Source organism: Gouania willdenowi, chromosome 1 (genome assembly GCF_900634775.1).
Source record: "Gouania willdenowi chromosome 1, fGouWil2.1, whole genome shotgun sequence".
Lineage (NCBI taxonomy): Eukaryota > Metazoa > Chordata > Actinopteri > Blenniiformes > Gobiesocidae > Gouania > Gouania willdenowi.
The window spans coordinates 8,441,869-8,461,302 of record NC_041044.1 but is presented as its reverse complement, the minus strand read 5'-3'; the positions used below and the strand labels follow the sequence as shown (position 1 = coordinate 8,461,302).

The 19,434-nt window shown below is 41.3% G+C and overlaps 1 protein-coding gene across 2 annotated transcripts in view; it reads right to left on the bottom strand.

Annotated features, from left to right (window-relative positions):
- hoga1 (4-hydroxy-2-oxoglutarate aldolase 1) overlaps positions 1-19,434 on the bottom strand; it is a 40,882-nt gene that overhangs the window by 9,381 nt on the left and 12,067 nt on the right. For both annotated transcript variants that reach the window (XM_028460162.1, XM_028460155.1), the window contains exons 3-5: positions 10,897-11,024; positions 9,278-9,412; positions 226-322 (exon numbers count right to left, since the gene is read on the bottom strand). In XM_028460162.1, coding sequence (XP_028315963.1) covers positions 226-322; positions 9,278-9,412; positions 10,897-11,024 — 360 coding nt within the window. The remainder of the gene's footprint in view (positions 1-225; positions 323-9,277; positions 9,413-10,896; positions 11,025-19,434) is intronic.

Sequence of the window (19,434 nt, the reverse complement as noted above, 5' to 3'; positions counted from 1 at the left end):
GTAGTGGATCAAACTGTGACTTTACGTTGGACATAGTATGAAAATAGTTGAATCACTGTGACCAACATGAACAGAAGCCTGCGTCTGTCAGAGTTTTAATTAATCATGCAGCAGCAGCTGAGTGATAACAGCTGCTGCTGCACAACGCACGAGTCCGTGTGGCTTCAAATGTAACTAAGTCCATATTTGTAGTGTAATATAATGTTTCACCTTATTTCTTCTTACCAACACAATAGGCCGCCATTAGAAATCCTGCTGAGCCCGCCAACACCTGGAAATCTTGCGCCTGGGTTTTGTGAACAATCAGGCCGATCCGTGTGATCTAAGAAAAAAGAGGGGGGGGGGGGAAAGATGTAACGAGCAGCACGGTTTCATCGCCATCGCTCCTCCTTCCTGTCAGGATACATTCCTGCTGTAATATTATAATCCCAGGGGGAACTGTCACAGAAGACGAACACAAGCCCAACATCTCTCACACGGTAAACAAATCGCTCAAATTGAGCCAAACACCATTTGGTCACATGCTGGAGGTTTTAGGAGGATGGGATCATCGAGAATCCAAAACAGAAGGAGGATGAGGAGAAAGGATGAAAAACAGACAAGTCCCAAGTGAGAAATAAAAAAGAGAAATCATCTTCAAAAACACAGATTTAAAGGGAGGGGGAGAGGGGCTCATGAATAACCGATGAGCTTTGTATTTTGTTTGCCTCTTTTAATTCTCGTTTGTCACTCCAGATATGAAGCGAGCAATCCAAATATACCTGAAATATTCAAAGTAAGAAGACGAATATGCACATAACACTGAAAGCTCCACAGGGAAAACTTGCAGCCCCCCCCCCCCCGTTTCAGAACCCATCAGGGCTATAGAGGAGGGTCTATTTTTAACCATTGAGTGTCAGTCAGTTTCTGTGTATCAGTCATGTCAAACGCGTAAGACAGTAATTGATCAGTCAGTCAGTCAGTCGGGTTATAGGAGCTCCTGCTGTCTTTCTGAAAGCTTAAGCACTTTGGCTACCACGCCCCCTGTGGGAAAAATAACACTGCTTTTATTTTTTACGTCTCATTATCACCATTTGCCAGCTATGGGCCACTTGGGGGCTAGAGAACAATTAACCCTCTATATGAGAAAATACCGGTACATGAAAACCTATGAGACAGGTGTCTTCATTCCTTGTCCAGGGGAGACATTGTCCTGCAGGTGAAGACGTCTCCCTGCCCCAATACTTCTAACAAAAAAAGGATTTTCAATTAGCTCGCATTGTTGAAGGCCAGATAACATGCAATGCAGTACTGTGATATGTGTGTGTTAGCAGGCAGTGAGGATCAGAGGGGAAGTAATTAAGGGAGGGACTCTGTGAGTGATTATTCACAGGTATAATTAATCACACCTGTTTAGTATGTTCCAAGACCAGCTGGTATGGGGACATACCGGCAGTCTGTAGGAGCTAACTGCAAACAGAACACCACACTCCTGCAGAGGAGTAAAAAACTGTGCAAACACTAATAAAACCAGCACACTAGCAATCTGTCTGTGGCCTTGTGTCCTCAAACCCTTACCTACAGAACAGTCTTGCCACAGTGGTGCTACGGACGATGGATGGTTCAGTTTGCTGGTGGAATGGTGGCTCTTCAGTGGGAGCAAATGAGCATGTTACAGGGCCAGGCAGAGGAACAGACTCCACTTCCACGGGCGACTTCGGAAGGAGGCTCATCAGTCACTACAGGTACGACCCTCGGGACATGCAGTGGCCAGCATTTATTTGAAATTTTTTTGAGGAAAACCCCTTGAGATGTAGCATCTCGTTTTCGAGGGGGACCCAAAGAGCATTGGAATGGGCCATGTGTCTCTTCCCAATGAGGGAGCAGCATTGATTGTACCGGCGGTGTCCCAGGTAATTTACAAAACCATAGGGCGGGAGATTCTATACAGGTCAGGCTTTTTCCCAGAGGACCATCACTGCTGGTTTAGGGACTGCGGCTTCAAGCCAACCGTACCAAAAAGGCCTATGCTACTGTTATTGGAGGTTTTATTTGAACAAATGGGGGCCACGTCCGCCTCACAGTAAGAAGGTCCTGGGTTCAAGCCCTTGGGTCCTTCCTGTGTGGAGTTTGCATGTTCTCCCTGTGCTGCGTGACTGGTTAGAGTCTCAAAATTGCCCATAGAAGTGAATGTGAGTGGCTGTGTGTCTGTCTGTTTGTTGCCCTGTGATGGATTGGCGCCCTGTCCAGGGTGTACCCCCACCTAACACCCATTGAGAGATGGAGATAGGCACCAGCAGACCCCCGCGACCCTGGAAACAGGAACAAGCGGGTCAGAAAATGGATGGATGGATGGATGGATGGGTGAACAAATGTATTTTCACACACTTTACGTCGCTAATAATGTATTTTTCATGATAGGTGTAAATCAAGCATTTAGCTTTCTTAATAATTCAAAGTGATTTGTTCTATTATTCTTATTTTTATAAGTCATCCCTTGCTCTGTCTTTGTGTTGTTGTGCTCAAGCAGTGACAACAAGAGACAAAAACATTAGTTAGTAGTCCTCATGTCACATTTAGTTTTTCACGATAACTTCCTGTTAAGATGTAACTAAAATACTCCCACCATCAGTTTTCTTGCAGTGATAAGTATGACTATAGGCAGTGTAATTACCCTACTTATGAATGATGGCTGTTTGAACAGAAATGAAAGATCTCAGCAAGTAAGTAAATTAATGATGTACTTTGTCGTAACGCTCTCTCAGGATTGATGTTGGAATGACATGCAGAGTTGACGTAAACACATCAGCAGTGTGAGCAAGAGGAATCCATTTATATAGAGAAAACAAAAGTTTGTGTAAACCTAATGATTCCTTTTGGACAGTTTAAAACTAACGATACAGTTTGAAGCTCTTAGCAAGTCTTTCTTTAAAATGAACATTGATGTTTTTATCTTTGACTGAATGCAGACGGAATAATCCCTGTTTTTTTAAAACCAGAATAGCCAAGCATGTACTTAAAGATGTTTTTTCAATATGAGCCCTGACATGTAAACCTGCAAGAAAAGCACTTTTGGCATCTAGTGTATATTGCAATCTTTATAGGTAATATTACAGCTTGAATTTAAAAAGTAAAAAACCAAACGTAGAGAGAAGGGAGAATTGCTTGGTGGTGAGCAATCCTATATGATTGTGAGTTAATTGATTAATTCACTCAGTGCCATTGACGAGATAACTCGTCATTTGCGTTTTTTCACGGAGATTACTAGAAAACATCCTGGCGGAGGTCCCTCATTAATACCTAAGCTGTAGTGTGATGCAGTAACCAAGTGGTACCCTGAAGGTGGCAGAAGCACACCTTTAGATGAGAGATTAGCCACTGATGCTACCATTGGCTAAAGAAGAAGAAGCAGGGACGTGTGAGATTATGACGCTACGAAGTGATATTGTATGTACATACTAACGCAGAACATGTGTGGACCTGAGTGGATTATTGATAATGTTGCAATCATGAGATAAAACCATCAACAAACTGGGCCAAAATGGTAATCGCTGCATGTCGAGAGGAAGAGGAAGTAATGTCTGTGTGGTCGACGGGGGGCGGGTGGGCCTGAACTGTGAGCCAGATAGCAAAATAATAGGTGGCATGTAGGTGGTATCAGCGCACCTTTGGATGCAGAGCTCAAAGGGAGAGGAAAGGAGTTTATGAGACAGAAAATGGTGCTACAAGAGATGATGTTGATGTTCCCACCAGCGCACATCAGCTCACAGCCGACCAGAGCATGTGTGGAACTTTAGTCGAATATTGGAGTGTGTGGAGATGGTGAGATAAACAATAAAAAAAAAACGGGGAAAGCAATGAGACTCGGCAGAAGAGGAAGTTGCATGTCTGCACACTGACGGGAGAGAAACTTGGAGGAACGCCAAAATAGAGTAAGAAATCCATTCAACTCAAAGTTCATTTAAAAATTTTGGACATTAATCTCCTTGTTTTCATCTGTAAGAGTGTTCGATAACAGTAGAACACCTACTACATCTGTCGCTAGTCGCTTCGTGTGATGAATCTGAAAACTTGCTAAATACAGTGACAAGTCGCTAAATGGGCAACACCACACCTTTCTCCCTCACTTCTGGGAGATTGTGAAGGATACTCACCGGTAATGCAGTATATAAAAATTCATCGTTAAAAAAATTCACTATGAACCAGTATACCGCCCAGTACTAACTCTTTACCCTTTGCTATTATATTGAGACCTGTACAAAGAAAAAGGCAAATGGCAACCTGCCTAGAGTTTGTCAAAAGGCACTTTAAGAATTCTCGCAACTTGAAAAACTAAATATTCTGCTCTGATGAAACCAATAAAGAACTTTTTGGCCTGGAATGAAAGCACAATATCTGTAAAAAAAAAACAGACACTGCTCCTTCTGTGAACCATGGTGGTGGCAGCATCATACTGTGGCAATGTTTTTCTGGGCCGATAGTTCACAAAGATGATAGGATGACAAATAAAGAGAGATTCTTTAAGATAACACTTCAGAGCGCTCTGGAACTCAGAGATGTCAGGAGTGTCCAAACGCAAGGGCCCGTAGTCCACCAGGTTTTCAATGTGTCCGTGGCTCCAACACTTCTGAAATCCTGAAGCAGCTTTGCAGAAAATCTGCTAACGAGCCTCCCAGCTGTGTTTGAGCTGGGACACATTGAAAACCTGGTAGACTACCGGCCCTTGAAGACCGCATGACAATGGCCCAAATCACTAAATCACTAAACCAAGGAAACAAAAGATTGGCTTCAGGAGCAGTTTGTATATGTTCTTGAAGGGCCCAACCACAGCCTGGACTTAAATCAGATGACAATTCCAGGGTCAAACATCTCTGGAAAGACATAAAAGTGGCTTTCCACTGAAGCTGCCCATCAAACCTGACCAAGCACAAGTAAATCAGCAGAAAAGAATGGGAGAAATTGTCCAGAAACAGATGTGCTAAGTTCATGGAGGCATACTCAAGAGTTAAGAAGACCAAAGATTGCAGCCAAAAGTGCTTCAAAAATAGCTATGGGCATGAATACCATCCGGTATTCTACTACTTTTTATTAGAAGTTGTAAATGAACAGATAAGTGAGCCGGCGCCCTGTCAAATTGAGGTCAGAAGCTGAATAGTTAGGCTTCATTTCTGGTATATGTGACTGTGCCATTCTCATTCATTTATGAAGTCTTGCAGCCCACAAGCTCGATCGACCAGTAGATCGCAATCGGGACCAGTAGATCATGATCTAATGGTCACGATTGCAGAGGAATTTGACGCATTGGGCACCCCAGTCCTAAATAAACTAGAACAAAAATAATGACAATCAAATCCTTGCATGGTGAAGAACTACAAGAAATCACAGTATAAGAATGAAGTAAAAACTTTTCCAGTACAGAGCCATCTTTTCATGGTTACCCATCCCACAATGCAATGCACAAAACTTTTCCAAAGTTTAGGTCGTATGACTATTTGTCAACAGACTCTGGTAGGTTGGTTGTTCATGTTTCTTTTTCCAACAGTTTTTAACATACCTTTTGCAGAACTGAGGTTCTATTCCGTCTGAAGGAATGCCAATGTGCATGTCAGTGAGTCCATGTTCACAGTTTGAGTCTTGGAAAACAGGAAATTACAAACTAGTGGTGCAATAAATATTCCTGCCAATACTTTCACAGACAGTGGATCCATGTGACAGACAGGCACCGACAAGGAAATCATGAAATAATTTATGAAATATTTCCCCACAAACGCTGTTTGCTTTGGAAAAGGCACAGCGTGTTATCGTAATTGTTGTTTATTTATGAAAAAACTCCACAGGGAGCCAAGTATTGGAGAGCCCTGGTCATTATTTACTCTGTAATATAATAACTGCAAGAGTATATTTTCTCCTGAACTACACTTGATAAAGTGTAACAAACAGCCCATCCACTTTACCGAGAAATTGAAATTGAAAATGTGTGATATTATCCCAAAACATATTGTGAAGGTTTAATCTGTCATATAGCAATTTCCATTTTAGAAGGTGAAGTCTGTCATATTGCATCACATTATATTAGATTTTGTGCAATAATTTACATTTCTATCTCTGACTAACCGTTTCCAAAAACAAATTGCACTTAAATGTTTGATTTTTTCCCAAAACATACATGTGAAACTATTTTCATATTAACATTGCAATAGCCGCTTGATTTTGTTTAAGAAATCATTTCAAATAATGAACATTTAAGAAAATAAAAATATTGCCATTTCCACTTCTGGAAGTGAATTTCATATTTTGAGTCCTTTTTTTCCACAATCAGGAAGAATCGGAAATTGTACACTCAAACATCATGCATGTTTATGTTAATAAGATTAGGAGGGTGTTAATCCCAGTTAAATTAACCAAGATCTCAGGAATATTGCTGGTGATGATTTTAAAAAGACAATCTAAATACAAGCACAATATACAACATGTGTTACTACCAGTTTATTGTACAAAAATAGCTCAGATCTTTTCAAACCCTAAGCTGATCCCATCTTTTCTGTAGCACTGAGAAACCACACAGTAAACAATAAAACACAAAAGTCAAAGAAAGAAAAGTGTGCAAAACACAGCAAAGCAAAGACCATTTCACATCGATGCCAGATGATAGTGTGGCCCCAGGCTGCTGTGACACACAAGTCTGCCCACATTCAAATTCTTTGAGGAACATCTTGTTTTCAGAATCTGTGTCCTCTGATCTGTGCAAGTGTAGAGATTACTTTTATCTTGGCAAGATAAACTCAAGCACAGCCCGATGAAGGGCTCAAAAAGAAACTGAGCTTTATGATGAAGTCATCCAGGAAACTGCAAAAGCCTGTTGAAGTGACAAAATCTGCTTCTTCCTGTAACTTGTCTGCTTCCCTGAAAACGACCCATCACCCTTTGCTTTCGGCATCCATCTTCATCCCGCCTACAACCGAGCCAGGCTGCTCTCTGCTTGAACTCCTCCCACACGCCTGTCTTCAAGCAAGTAGACAAATATGTTACTTCCAAAATTGAAAATCCATTTGCAACTTCTTGCAAACTCTTCCCCCCGCATACAAAAAGGAGCGCTCAGTCCTGGAGGATGAAACTACTCACTCTTCACCTTTAGGGTCAACGACTTTTTTTCTGCAGCCGTCACTTCACTGACACTTTTCAGCTTCTGTCGACATGAAAAACTGACTTATCTGTATTTGTGTGGAGCATTACAGATGACAGTGTCTTACTAAGTAGTACTTTCAGTTTGCCCAGTGGCTCTGTCATACTTTTGGAGTTTTTCTCATGCCTAAGCCGATTTGAAGCAATTTCACCAGAGAAAAATCATTTTAAATTTTCAGACTGAATGGGCAAAAAAGCTCTGGGAAAAGCAGGAAGATAAAGATTATTATGAATCTTTAACAAGGAAAAAGAGTGTGTGAATGTGTGTCCTAAAAGACAAGGCTTTATTCCCTGTCATTTAGCCATTTCATTTTCAGGAATTGATATCCCTGATTTGCAGTAGTTATCCATAATCATGGATAATCTGAGTCCCTATATTTCCCATGGTGCCACATGTGGATTGCACCCATTTAGAATCTGCAAAATCTTCTTTGCAAATGCTATTTCCTTACTTTTGAGTTTTCCATTTGACTATTAATTTTCCATTTTTAATCCGTTTCATCGGCAGTCCACTGGCACACCACTGGCACACTAAACTTTACAAAGCCGTGCCAAAAATACCTAATAGGGATTCAACAACTCTTGTTAATTTTTTTTAGTATGTTTCAGAAGTGAGAATTTAATAAGCAAGCATGAGTTCTGCACCAGTCTCCAGCTTTTGCTTGGTAGTTATTATGATGTGCATGTGGCCTTGCCATTTCACTAGTTAGAGTCTCTCCTCCCTTCAACTTGTAGTGTCATGTAATTACATTCCACCTTGTAGTTTTTCACCAGCACCTGTTCTCATTACTTTAGAAGGCATGGCTGACAGAATGCCATGAACTGTTACTTGAATGTTTCTGTCCATTTCCCACAATCGCAGTAAAAAAAAAAAAATCAGAGGCCCTATTTTTGTGCCACCAGTAGCTAACAGAAATTAATAACATATTTTGAGAAATAAATAAATCCATGATTTACATGAGTTGTATATTTTTCTGTGTGCATTTATAGTAGTATTAATAGTTTGTAAATCTGCTTGTGAATTGTTGAAAGTGCTCTTGTTTGACCGCTAGATATTGAATTTTGAGACAAACGTAATACATTTTGATGAGAGAGTCACACAGAAATACATGTATAAAAAGCCCCCTCCCCCCTCCCGTCCAAACATTAGGGTGTTGCCGTCTCAGTTGAGAGCATAAACTGTAACAGGGCAGGAAAAAAATGTAAGTTAAGCTGCCGTTAAATTAGGTTGGTAGTCCATAAACTCCAAAAATGGAATTGGAGTGAGCCATTAAAATATCTGATAAGTAAAGGTCATCTTTCATATACTCTAGAGCAAAGGTTCTCAACCTTGGGGTCAGGACCTCATTTGGGGTTGCAAGACACTGAGAGGGGGTTGCCAGATGCCTTTAAGACACTAAAAATATTTTTTGAACAATTTGAGGCATTTTTTGCTTATTTTTACCCTTTTTCTTGCCATATTTTACCATATCTTTTATCACTTTCTCTTGCCATATTTTTGCTCTTTTTAATGCATTTTTGCAACATTACCCCCATGTCTTGCATTTTCTGCCATTATTTTCCATTTTCAAGATATTTCCAGCACTTATAAACCCTTTCCATCACTTTTAATACCAAATGTTGCACATGTTGACCCATTATTGTCACTCAACCTATTTTCACCATATTTCACGCTTATTTTTGTGAATTTAACCGCATTCACAATTTGCCATGCCTGTTATTTGCCAGTTAAAACCATTTCCTGTGGTTTGTAAAATGCCACCTTTGCCACCATTTTTGGTCACTTTATACAATGGCAAAAATAATATCAAACTTCCTTGATAACAGTGGGTATTATTTAGATAAATAAGTAAATGTGGTTAACACAGATTCATAAAAAAATGGACCATCACTTTGTTAAATTTATGGATGAGCCCCCAAAAAGCTCTCCCCTGTCTCTCCCCTTATAGATGGCCTTGTCGCCGCATTCTTCAATGTACATGTCTGTGTACAATCAGCTTCAGGTACAGTGGGGGTCCCCGGTCTCTGGAATCTTTATTTTGGAGGTTGCGGGCTGAAAAGGTTGAGAACCACTGCTCTAGAGGAGAATGTCAGAAACTGCGTAATACACACTTACATCACCACCGCTGTCTTTGAGGCCAATAATGTTTGGGTGCTGGGAGAGCTGCACCACAGCATCCAGCGGCAGCTCTAGGCCCGTATTGGCTGGCACACTGTACAGAACCACTGGCACCGGGCTGCAGTCCGCCACCTGCCAGGAGGACACAACCGTTGAAAACATGCAGAATTAAAAATATGACTTAAATGTTAACTATTGCTACATCATCACAAATGCAACATTGCTTATCACATTTGTTTGATGATATTAGGCTCCAGTGCTCTCTGAAGGAAAATTAAGAGCACTACAACTGTTTGACTAAACTACCTTCACTACTGCCACTAAAAGTAGCTGCTCTATGCCGGACCGCAGCTTCATCTATTCTTTATGGTTACCTATGAGTTAAAAAAATACCTACTAAATTAGAAGCTACAAAACCACATAACTCACATTTTTAAAACTGCACCTGTCTGTCAACAAAAAGTAGGATGTAACGATTCACTCAACTCCCGATACGATTCGATTCACGATACTGGGTACACAATATGATTCTCTCACGATTTATTTTACAAAATGGGACTGTAGACAAATAATGATTTTTTTGGAAAATACTTTACTATTTTCCTTTTATTTTTCATTGTCAATAATCCTTTGATAAACTATTCAAAACAATGCAATTTAACTAAAAATAAATCTTGAATAAAATAAAGGAATGATACAAATGAAGAAGAAGCCTAATAATTTAAATTCTGGTTCTATAGTAAACAATGCAAAACTGCATAATAGTTCTTTTTCTTTGTAAAAGTGCAACTAAAAATGTTGTTTGTGCCTTAACAATTAGACTTAAAAAAAAAAAAAAGAGTCATTGCATTGTATTTACGTCAAATATTTGTTTGGACCAGCAGAGGGCGGTTGGCATGTAGTTATTCTAGCAGTGAAGAAGAGATGCTATGCTAGCAGACAGAGCTAATAGAAAAACGTGATTTTTGCAAATATTCACATAATATTACAGATATTCTTACGGTGCTAAAGGGGTAAGGAATCATTTATGAACATGTTTAAGAGTAGAAGGCGGCCAGAAAGAAAGTAGTAGCAGATTCTGCCCGCAGCCTACACTGTTAAACAAGAGAGGGATAAATATTAAAAAAAAGTACTGCGATTCAATTTTCAGAATATCGATGTGAATCGTGATACCCATGAATCGATTTTTAACTGCCTTACGATTAATCGTTACATCCCTATCAAAAATCAGTGCGGACGGTAGAAATTTGCCGCTTTGTTATTCATTCCACCAATGAGAATGGGTTTGCTGTCAATTGGTCATGTGACTTTAACTTTGGAAAGGTTTCATGTGCTAATTTGTTACATTGAACAACTTTCAATCCGTGAAAAAAACAGTGCCATTGATCTCTTTAAAGAAATGCATGTATCAATTATTTGTTTTTATAAGAATATATGATACGTTTAAAGCTTTATATAACATTGCATTAAATTAGTCAAAGTTTTTCTATAGTAGCACTTTTTGTCAATTATGAATGAATAGGGTTAACACAGTTGGTGAGTTTATAAAGCATTAGATTTTGTCAGTAGAGTAACAGTTGGTGCCTAAATTGGATGTGTTCATGTTGGCACCTGACCTTAATAAAGTGCTGGATGAGAGCACGGCTGTCCATTCTTCCCTTGAAGAAGCAGGGGGTCACCACGAGGGCAGTGTCGGCTCCCGCTGCTGCCATCCTCTCAGTCAGCTTCATTGTAGCTCTGGTGGCTGAGGAGAAAAGGAAAGGTGAGGAAGTGTTTACCGGTAACGCAAACTATGAAAAAAGATGACAGGAAGAATAGACCAAATTGACATCTCAACTACACATGCACTAAAATTATCAGTCAAAGGTCACGGGAACCAAACTCATCTCTCTGTGCCGTATTGAGATTGGTTGTGATTCGTGAACTGTGTGGCTGTTTTCGTATTTAAAGATTCAGGGAAAGACTTTAGCCCTCTTTTATCAACCTTGCATGAATACAGGTGTAAATTTGAGTGCCCATTTGGGTTAGGGTTACAACAGAACCAACATGTGATTTATGAAACATTCATATTTGACCAATTCCAGCATACAAATGATCGGGTTTTGGGAAATGTGGCGGCCGAATTCGATCGTCATTAACATGTTGAGCCCTTAAATCATTCTGGTTCTGAGGCCACGCCCACTGAGGTCAAACAAACACTGGCAAGAAAAGAAAAGGAAGCCTCAAAACTGAGGTGGAGCAAGCTAAGATGTGCTATTTGGATTTAAAGGTACAGTTTCGTAGCATTCCTGCGTTTGCAGCGTGTCCCTGTCAGCCACCTTATGAAGGAGCTCATAGGTGACGTCTGCCCCCCTGTGTCCACTGTGTACAACTTCACAGCAGAGATCATGGAAAAAAAATGGAAATATACCGTTTATATCAGTATCAGTTAAAGCAAATAAAACCCCCCAAAAAAAACCTTAAATGACAAATTGTAGTCCCTTGTCTGTGTTTATTATGCCCTTAGTCACTTTCACCTATAATTCATCATATTACTGATAAAGGTTAAGGTATACTTTAAATTTTAAAAGCATGATTGATTCACAGTAGCGTTCAACCAATCAAATACAGATCAGAAGCTGTGCTGCACTCCTGTGTGTGTGTGTGTGTGTGTGTGTGTGTGTGTGTGCGCGCGCATTTTTGGGAATTCAATTTATTTTGTTTAATTTGTTTTAAAAATCCGTATTGATGTGTGTCTACTTATGCTTCAATGACAGCTGAGGTTTGTTCAATATTTTATTTACAGTCAGCCACAATTTTCTGTATTACACCACAAACCCACACGCTCAGATTTGCATAAATTGATAAATACCGAAGCTTGCGTGAATATGGTTGAAAGTGCATCATACGCTTAAATCTGACCGTATGAACGGTTGATTAATGAGGGCCATGGTGTGGTTCATTACATTCCTGAAATGCAGCGTTGTGATGGCCAGGCCACACAGAGGTAACAGCCCCTAAATCATTTGATTGACACTGACATTCTCTGTCCCTTTAAGAACAGAGGTGGTGAGGGGCTGGCCTGGAGAGAGCTGGAGGTGGCCTTAAGTGGACCAGACCATGGCAGAGGGGGACTGAGGTTAAGGGGGCTGTGTTTGGTCCCTTAGTTTTGGGTGTTTATCCCCTGTGTTTCTCCTTATTTATATTTGGTATGGTCCAAACTCTATTTAAGTTGACTCCTGTCTCATTTGAGGTAGTTGGTTTTGTGTTAGTTCTTGTTGCACATGCTACCTCTGTTCTTGGCCTGTGTTAGTCTGTGGCCAATAAAGCACCTTTTTTGGAAATGTAACGCTGTTGTCTCCTTGCCTCACTGCTTGGACCCTAACAATTGGTGGCAGTGGTGGAATCAGCCAGTGAGGACAAGGTTTGTTTTCTCTCTTCATTGATCATTTTTTGGATCATACCTTCAAATTTTTTTTTTGGGAATGCCTGTGAGAGGAAGAGGACGACCCCGGAAAGAACCACATGGAGTAGTAGAAAGTAAAGACTCTGAAGGAGAAATGGAGGAAAATAGAGATTCTGGAGAGGTAAAGGGCACTGAGGAAGAAGGGGAGGAGCCAACACTCTCAGACCTAATGGCCATTCTTCAGACACACATGGGGCAGCAGAATGTTCGAGAGGTCAAACAACAGCAACAATTTGCAGCTCTGGAACACAAGTTTCAACTCTTGCAGTTAGAAGTGAGTAGTAAAAACACCGATCCACTATCAAGTAGAGAGCCAGGATCTGAATCTTGTCAAGCTGACTTTTCTGATGCACAGGCTAAAGCAGAGCACATGTCTTCCTCACAAACTCTGACTGGTCAGTCCCACACTTGTCATGAACCTAGAATGGAAAAACTAACAGATAATGATGATAACATTTTTTGATCACATGTGAACGTATCGCCCTTGCATGCCGATGGCCTAAATCTGATTGGGTATTCCATCTAATTCCATTATTAACAGGGAAAGCAAGAGGGGCATATGTGCACATGGACTTTGAAAATTCACTTGACTATGTACAAGTAAAATCTGCAATTTTGTCAAAATATAATATTAGTTCAGAGACCTACAGGCAGAGATTTCGCTCTCTTGAGATCCATGCAGGTGAGAGCCCAAAGGAACTGTATGCACGGCTGAAAGAATTGTATGTGAAGTGGATTGAACCAAAAAGTAAAACCATCCATGATATTGGTGAAGTGATTATTTTGGAGCAATACTTGAGAATATTGTCCCCTGAGCTTCAGGTCTGGAATAAAGAACGTGACCCCAAAACTGCCCTGAAGGCAGCGGAACTGGCTGACGTTTTTGTGGCTGCACGAGAGCAAGGACAAACATGGAGCCGTGAAGAATGGAAGAGGACCTGGGACTATGATTCGGCTCCACAGCGCCACCTAGGGGCAGAAGGTGTGAGTAAACCTCAAAATGTTGAAAATCAATCAAGGCGGCCACAGAAATATTCTGGGAGAAAACCTATCTGCTTCCTTTGTGGGATTGAGGGTCATATAAAACCGATGTGTCCCAAAAATACAGCTAAAATGACCCAAATGTGTTATGCTCCCTGGTCGCAAACTGAACTTTCAGTAAATAATCTCCAAACTGTAAAAATGGCCAACATTGAAGTGAATGGGACTGCTCTAAAAGCTCTATTGGATTCCGGGAGTGACCAGACTTTGATTCATAAAGAACATGTCCCTTTGAACCAGATAAATGTGGCAGATACTATACCCATTTGTTGTATACACGGAGATAAGAAAAATTATCCTACAGCTGATTTGTATCTAAAGATAGACTACCAAACTTACTTGCTGAAGGTGGGCATTGTGGACAGTTTGCCATACCCGGTAGTTTTAGGCCGGGACTTACCAGTGTTATTTGATTTACTGGAGAAGGATCAAAGCCAAACTTGTTGTGCTGCTTTTACTCAAGCTCAAAAACGTGAAGAGACTTTTGATCTGCTTAGTGCTTTGCCCTTTTATAATGAGGAGTTTGAGACAAAACCTGGAAAGGCACGGAAATCACGGAGGAAGAGAAGACAAGAAAAGTTTCAACATACAATTGTGACGCCTATCGAAAATACGGAACCAGAGTTGTCTATTGATTTTGAAATGCCTACAGATATTGTTGAAATGCAAAAGTCTGATCCATCTTTAGTGCCTCTCTTCCAGGAAGTTGGAGCAGCAGCCGGAGAGATGTTCGAGTATATACTGGATAATGACATACTGTATCGCCAGCAGGGGACAGTACAGCAACTGGTTGTCCCCCAAGTGGTGAGGAGTACAATACTCAAATTGGGCCATTCAGTGCCCTGGGCTGGTCATCTTGGTAAGCACAAAACAGCAGCACGCATTCTTCACTATTTCTATTGGCCTGGACTCCACAAGGATGTAGCACAGTTCTGCCACAGTTGCCCTCAGTGCCAAATTACATCACCAAGAATGCCCTCCAGAGCTCCACTCCAAAACATGCCAATTATTGGAACTCCATTTGAACGTATAGGAATGGACATTGTTGGGCCTGTTGAAAGGAGTAAATCTGGATATCGCTACATGCTAGTTATAAGTGACTATGCTACCAAGTACCCAGAGGTCTTTCCATTGAAAAATATCAAGGCGAAAACTGTTGCTTTCTGCCCGGTACAGTTTTTTTTCACGAGTTGGGTTTCCTCGAGAAATATTGACAGATCAAGGCACTAACTTTATGTCCACTCTGCTAAAACAGGTGTATCAGCTTCTTGGCATCAGACGTCTGAGGACTACACCATATCATCCTCAGACTGATGGGCTGACAGAGCGCTTTAATCAGACCTTAAAGCAGATGCTCCGGAAATTTGTCAACAACACGGGCACAGACTGGGACCAATGGCTGCCATACCTCCTGTTTGCCTACAGGGAAGTACCCCAGGCCTCCACAGGTTTCTCTCCGTTTGAACTTTTGTATGGGCATGAGGTACGTGGACCACTCTCATTGCTCAGAGAGATCTGGGAGGAACAGGAGGGGAGGGGGGAACCTGTTAATGTGGTCTCATATGTTGTGCAGATGAGGGAGCGCCTGGAAAGGATGAGCGAACTGGCTCAAGCACACATGAAGAAGGTCCAGCAGCAGCAGAAGTCCGGGTATGACCAGTCAGCTCGTGAGAGATCGTTCAGCCCTGGACAACAAGTTCTTGTGCTTCTGCCGAGTGAAAACGATAAGCTGCTGGCTAAATGGCAGGGGCCAGTTAAGGTGATCAAGAAGCTCGGTCCGACAACATATCAGGTTGAAGGTCCAGGACAGCGCCACTCAAATAAAGTGCTGCATATAAATTTACTGAAAGAGTGGGTGGAGAGGCCTGGAAGGAGTGTGATGCTAATTAGAGGAGTGGAAGAAGAGGAGGAGGTTGAAGAGCAATACCTTCCATCTGCAGCTTCTGGTCAGGGCTTTGATTTAACATACCTCCCACAAGAACAAAGAGGCCAGGTGAGCACACTTTGTAAAATGGATGTTTTTCAGCAAAACCCAGGAAGAACTGATATTGTTGAGCATGATATTGTACTCCAAGATTGTGCTACTGTTAAAAGACTCAGTTACAGGATTCCTGAGCGCCTGCGGATCTCGTTAAAGAAGGAGGTTGACCTAATGCTGTCCCTGGGGATCATTGAAGTTTCGAAAAGTGAGTGGTGTAACCCTGTGGTCCTGGTTCCAAAGAAGGACGGAACCATAAGGTTTTGCATAGACTTTAGGTACCTTAATTCTATATCACTCTTTGATTCCTATCCTACACCGAGAATTGATGACCTGCTTGAACGGCTTGGGAAGGCCAAATATCTGACAACTATAGATCTCTCTAAAGGATATTGGCAGGTTCCCCTCACTGAGCGGTCTAGGAAATTGACCGCCTTCCGAACGCCATGGGGACTCTTCCAGTTCACGGTGATGCCCTTTGGATTACATGGTGCACCAGCAACCTTTCAGAGACTTATGGATCAGGTACTCAGGGAATTTTCAAGTTTTGCAGCAGCATATTTGGATGACATTGTCATTTACAGTTCAAATTGGGAGGAGCATATGGACCACTTGCAAGCTGTTCTGCAGTGTTTGCAAGCATCTGGCCTTACTGTAAATCCAGCTAAGTGTGTCTTTGCAGCTTCCCAAACTGAGTACCTCGGACATGTCATTGGGGGTGGAGTGCTGCGGCCGCAGGTAAACAAAATAAAGGCTTTGGAATCTTGTTCCCTGCCCCAGTCAAAGAAGCAGCTACGCTCCTTTTTGGGGATGGCTGGCTTCTACCATCGCTTCATTCCCCAGTTTTTTGCCCGGGCGGCAACTCTGACTGACCTGACAGGATCTCGGAATCCAAACCACATACAGTGGACAAAGCAAGCAGTGGCAGCCTTTCAGGACATACGTCAGTCACTGAGTAAGAATCCAGTTTTATATTCTCCAAATTTTGATGATCTCTTTATTGTGCAAACTGATGCTTCGGAAAGAGGACTCGGAGCTGTCCTCTTGCAGGGACCCCAGCATGATCGCCACCCACTGGCCTACATTAGCAGGAAGTTGTTCCCTCGTGAGGTTCGATATTCAACAGTGGAAAAAGAAGCTCTCGCCATCAAGTGGGCCCTGGATTCTTTCCGATATTACCTTCTCGGCCGTGAGTTTACCCTGGAGACGGACCACAAAGCCTTACAATGGCTCAAAAGGATGAAAGATACTAATGGGAGAATAACACGGTGGTATCTTGCCCTACAGCCTTTTTGTTTCTCCATTCAACACATCCCAGGAAAGGATAATGCAACAGCAGATTATCTCTCTCGCTGGGGTAGCGAGAGTCCTGAAGAGGGGGGGTGTGTGATGGCCAGGCCACACAGAGGTAACAGCCCCTAAATCATTTGATTGACACTGACATTATTCTCTGTCCCTTTAAGAACAGAGGTGGTGAGGGGCTGGCCTGGAGAGAGCTGGAGGTGGACTTAAGTGGACCAGACCATTGCAGAGGGGGACTGAGGTTAAGGGGGCTGTGTTTGTCCCTTAGTTTTGGGTGTTTATCCCCTGTGTTTCTCCTTATTTATATTTGGTATGGTCCAAACTCTATTTAAGTTGACTTCTGTCTCATTTGAGGTAGTTGGTTTTGTGTTAGTTCTTGTTGCACATGCTACCTCTGTTCTTGGCCTGTGTTAGTCTGTGGCCAATAAAGCACCTTTTTTGGAAATGTAACGCTGTTTTCTCCTTGCCTCACTGCTTGGACCCTAACAAGCGTGAATGGGAGAGCTAGCAGCTAGCACAGTCCTGCAGAGGAGCAGCGGAGCTAAGCCCAGCTAACAGAATTCTGTGGGGGGCAAAGAGCCAGAGAACCTGAAACCCGTCTGTGTGACATGTCACCAACCCATATAGTACCTGGTCAGTAGTCTTTCTACTAGGGCTGCAAGGTTTATCGATATCGAAATGCAATCAAGGTTTTGACTACTGTAATAACGTAACCTCAAGAGACTGAGGTTTTTTCTTCTGTCTCTGGCGTTTGTGTGATTTTCACCAATCAGAATGGTGGAGCCTTGCGATCTCAGATACAGCTGGAACAGATAAAACATCTGAGTTTTCATAAAGCAGATCCTAAAGTGTTTAAACAGACACTGTGATTCCTCCAGAAGAGGGCTCTGTCCGCATAAAACCAAATATTTTTGAAAGTAGATGAATCTGTTTTGTTCTAATGTGGGGCAATTTCAGCAAGAACATGATGTCTGACAGTCTAAAAGTAACATGACTTCCTTCGTTCATCTTTTAAGCAGTTCATGCATTTAAATGTGTCAAATATAAAAATCACAAATTGAATCACAATCACAATATTAGTCCGAAAAACCTCAATTAGGTTTTAAGTCAAAATCGTGAAGCCTTACTTTCTACAGATGCATAGTTATACATATAACTCCGACTTGCAAACGGTTTACTAGATCAGCTTTCCACCATGGTGAAGTAAGTTTGACATTGGTGTTCAACAGATATTCAGTTAAAAATGCTTCATTTTTTACCAAAGTGTTTTGAATATTTTTAGTTAGTCTTTGGTTGTTCGTTTGGCATTGGGCTTAAACATTTTAAAAGTTGTTTTAGTATTTGCTTATAATTAGGCTTTACACGATCTGGATTTTTGTGCCGATCACCGTTCAGTGAGTTTTAAAAACCCATCACCAATCCGATCATATAAATTCAGGTTGTTTTTTTAGGTAACGACCGAATTCCTTTGGTACTACCTGATACAGATTCAGAGATAATCAAACGTTCCCATGTTTCAAAACCTAAACCAGTCCCTCGAGGATTTCGCAGGCATTTTTTGTGATTGTTGCGGGCTAAAATGGCTGATTTCGAGGGCCATTTTTACAAAAGTTGCAATAAAAAGTTGCTATTTTTTAAATTTTTATACCAATTATAAATATATATCGACCAGACATGTTCTAGAAAAAATATGCTTTATTGTTGGGAAGCAAACACCAACAAAACTTTGCAAAACATGCAAACACTTTTTTTTGTTTTTTTGGCTTATACACTGAGCATACCCTGAATGCAAAAGGTGCAACAGTTTTTAATCAAAATGATCATCAGAAGTGCAAGTCAGTAAACAATATTGAACTTAAGGAATCTTAAAGTGCATAACATGAATCTGTCATGAAGACATATTATTTGGGAATAACAAAAAAAAGAAAAAATTCAAAGCATTAACAAACAACGATATTGTGCGCTTCCTGTTTGTTCTCCCACATAGGGTTGTGCACTGGCTTGCATTCTCTTGACGTGCTTTGCAGAAGCAAATTGCTTGTCCACAGACGACTTCCGCTTTTGCTCGATGATAACATTTTGAACAAAAAAAAGTTTATCTCCACTCTTATGAAGCAACGTTGGGTACTGTTTTTCACGGTCCTTAGCCAATATTTTTGTGAGCAAATGGAAGGTATTTCTATTGCACATGACTATATCGAATGCTTTCTCCCGGGACTGGTTGAAAACAGGATATGACGTAGGCATTTTCTTCTTCGTAGGTTCCTTGTAAGCAGTGCCAATCATAGAAATAATATACATAGACGCACCGCTCTAGTGGGCAGCAGCAGTCAATGCGGCGTCGACGTATATATTTCTATGGCGCAAAGCCCATAGTACATCCTCCGC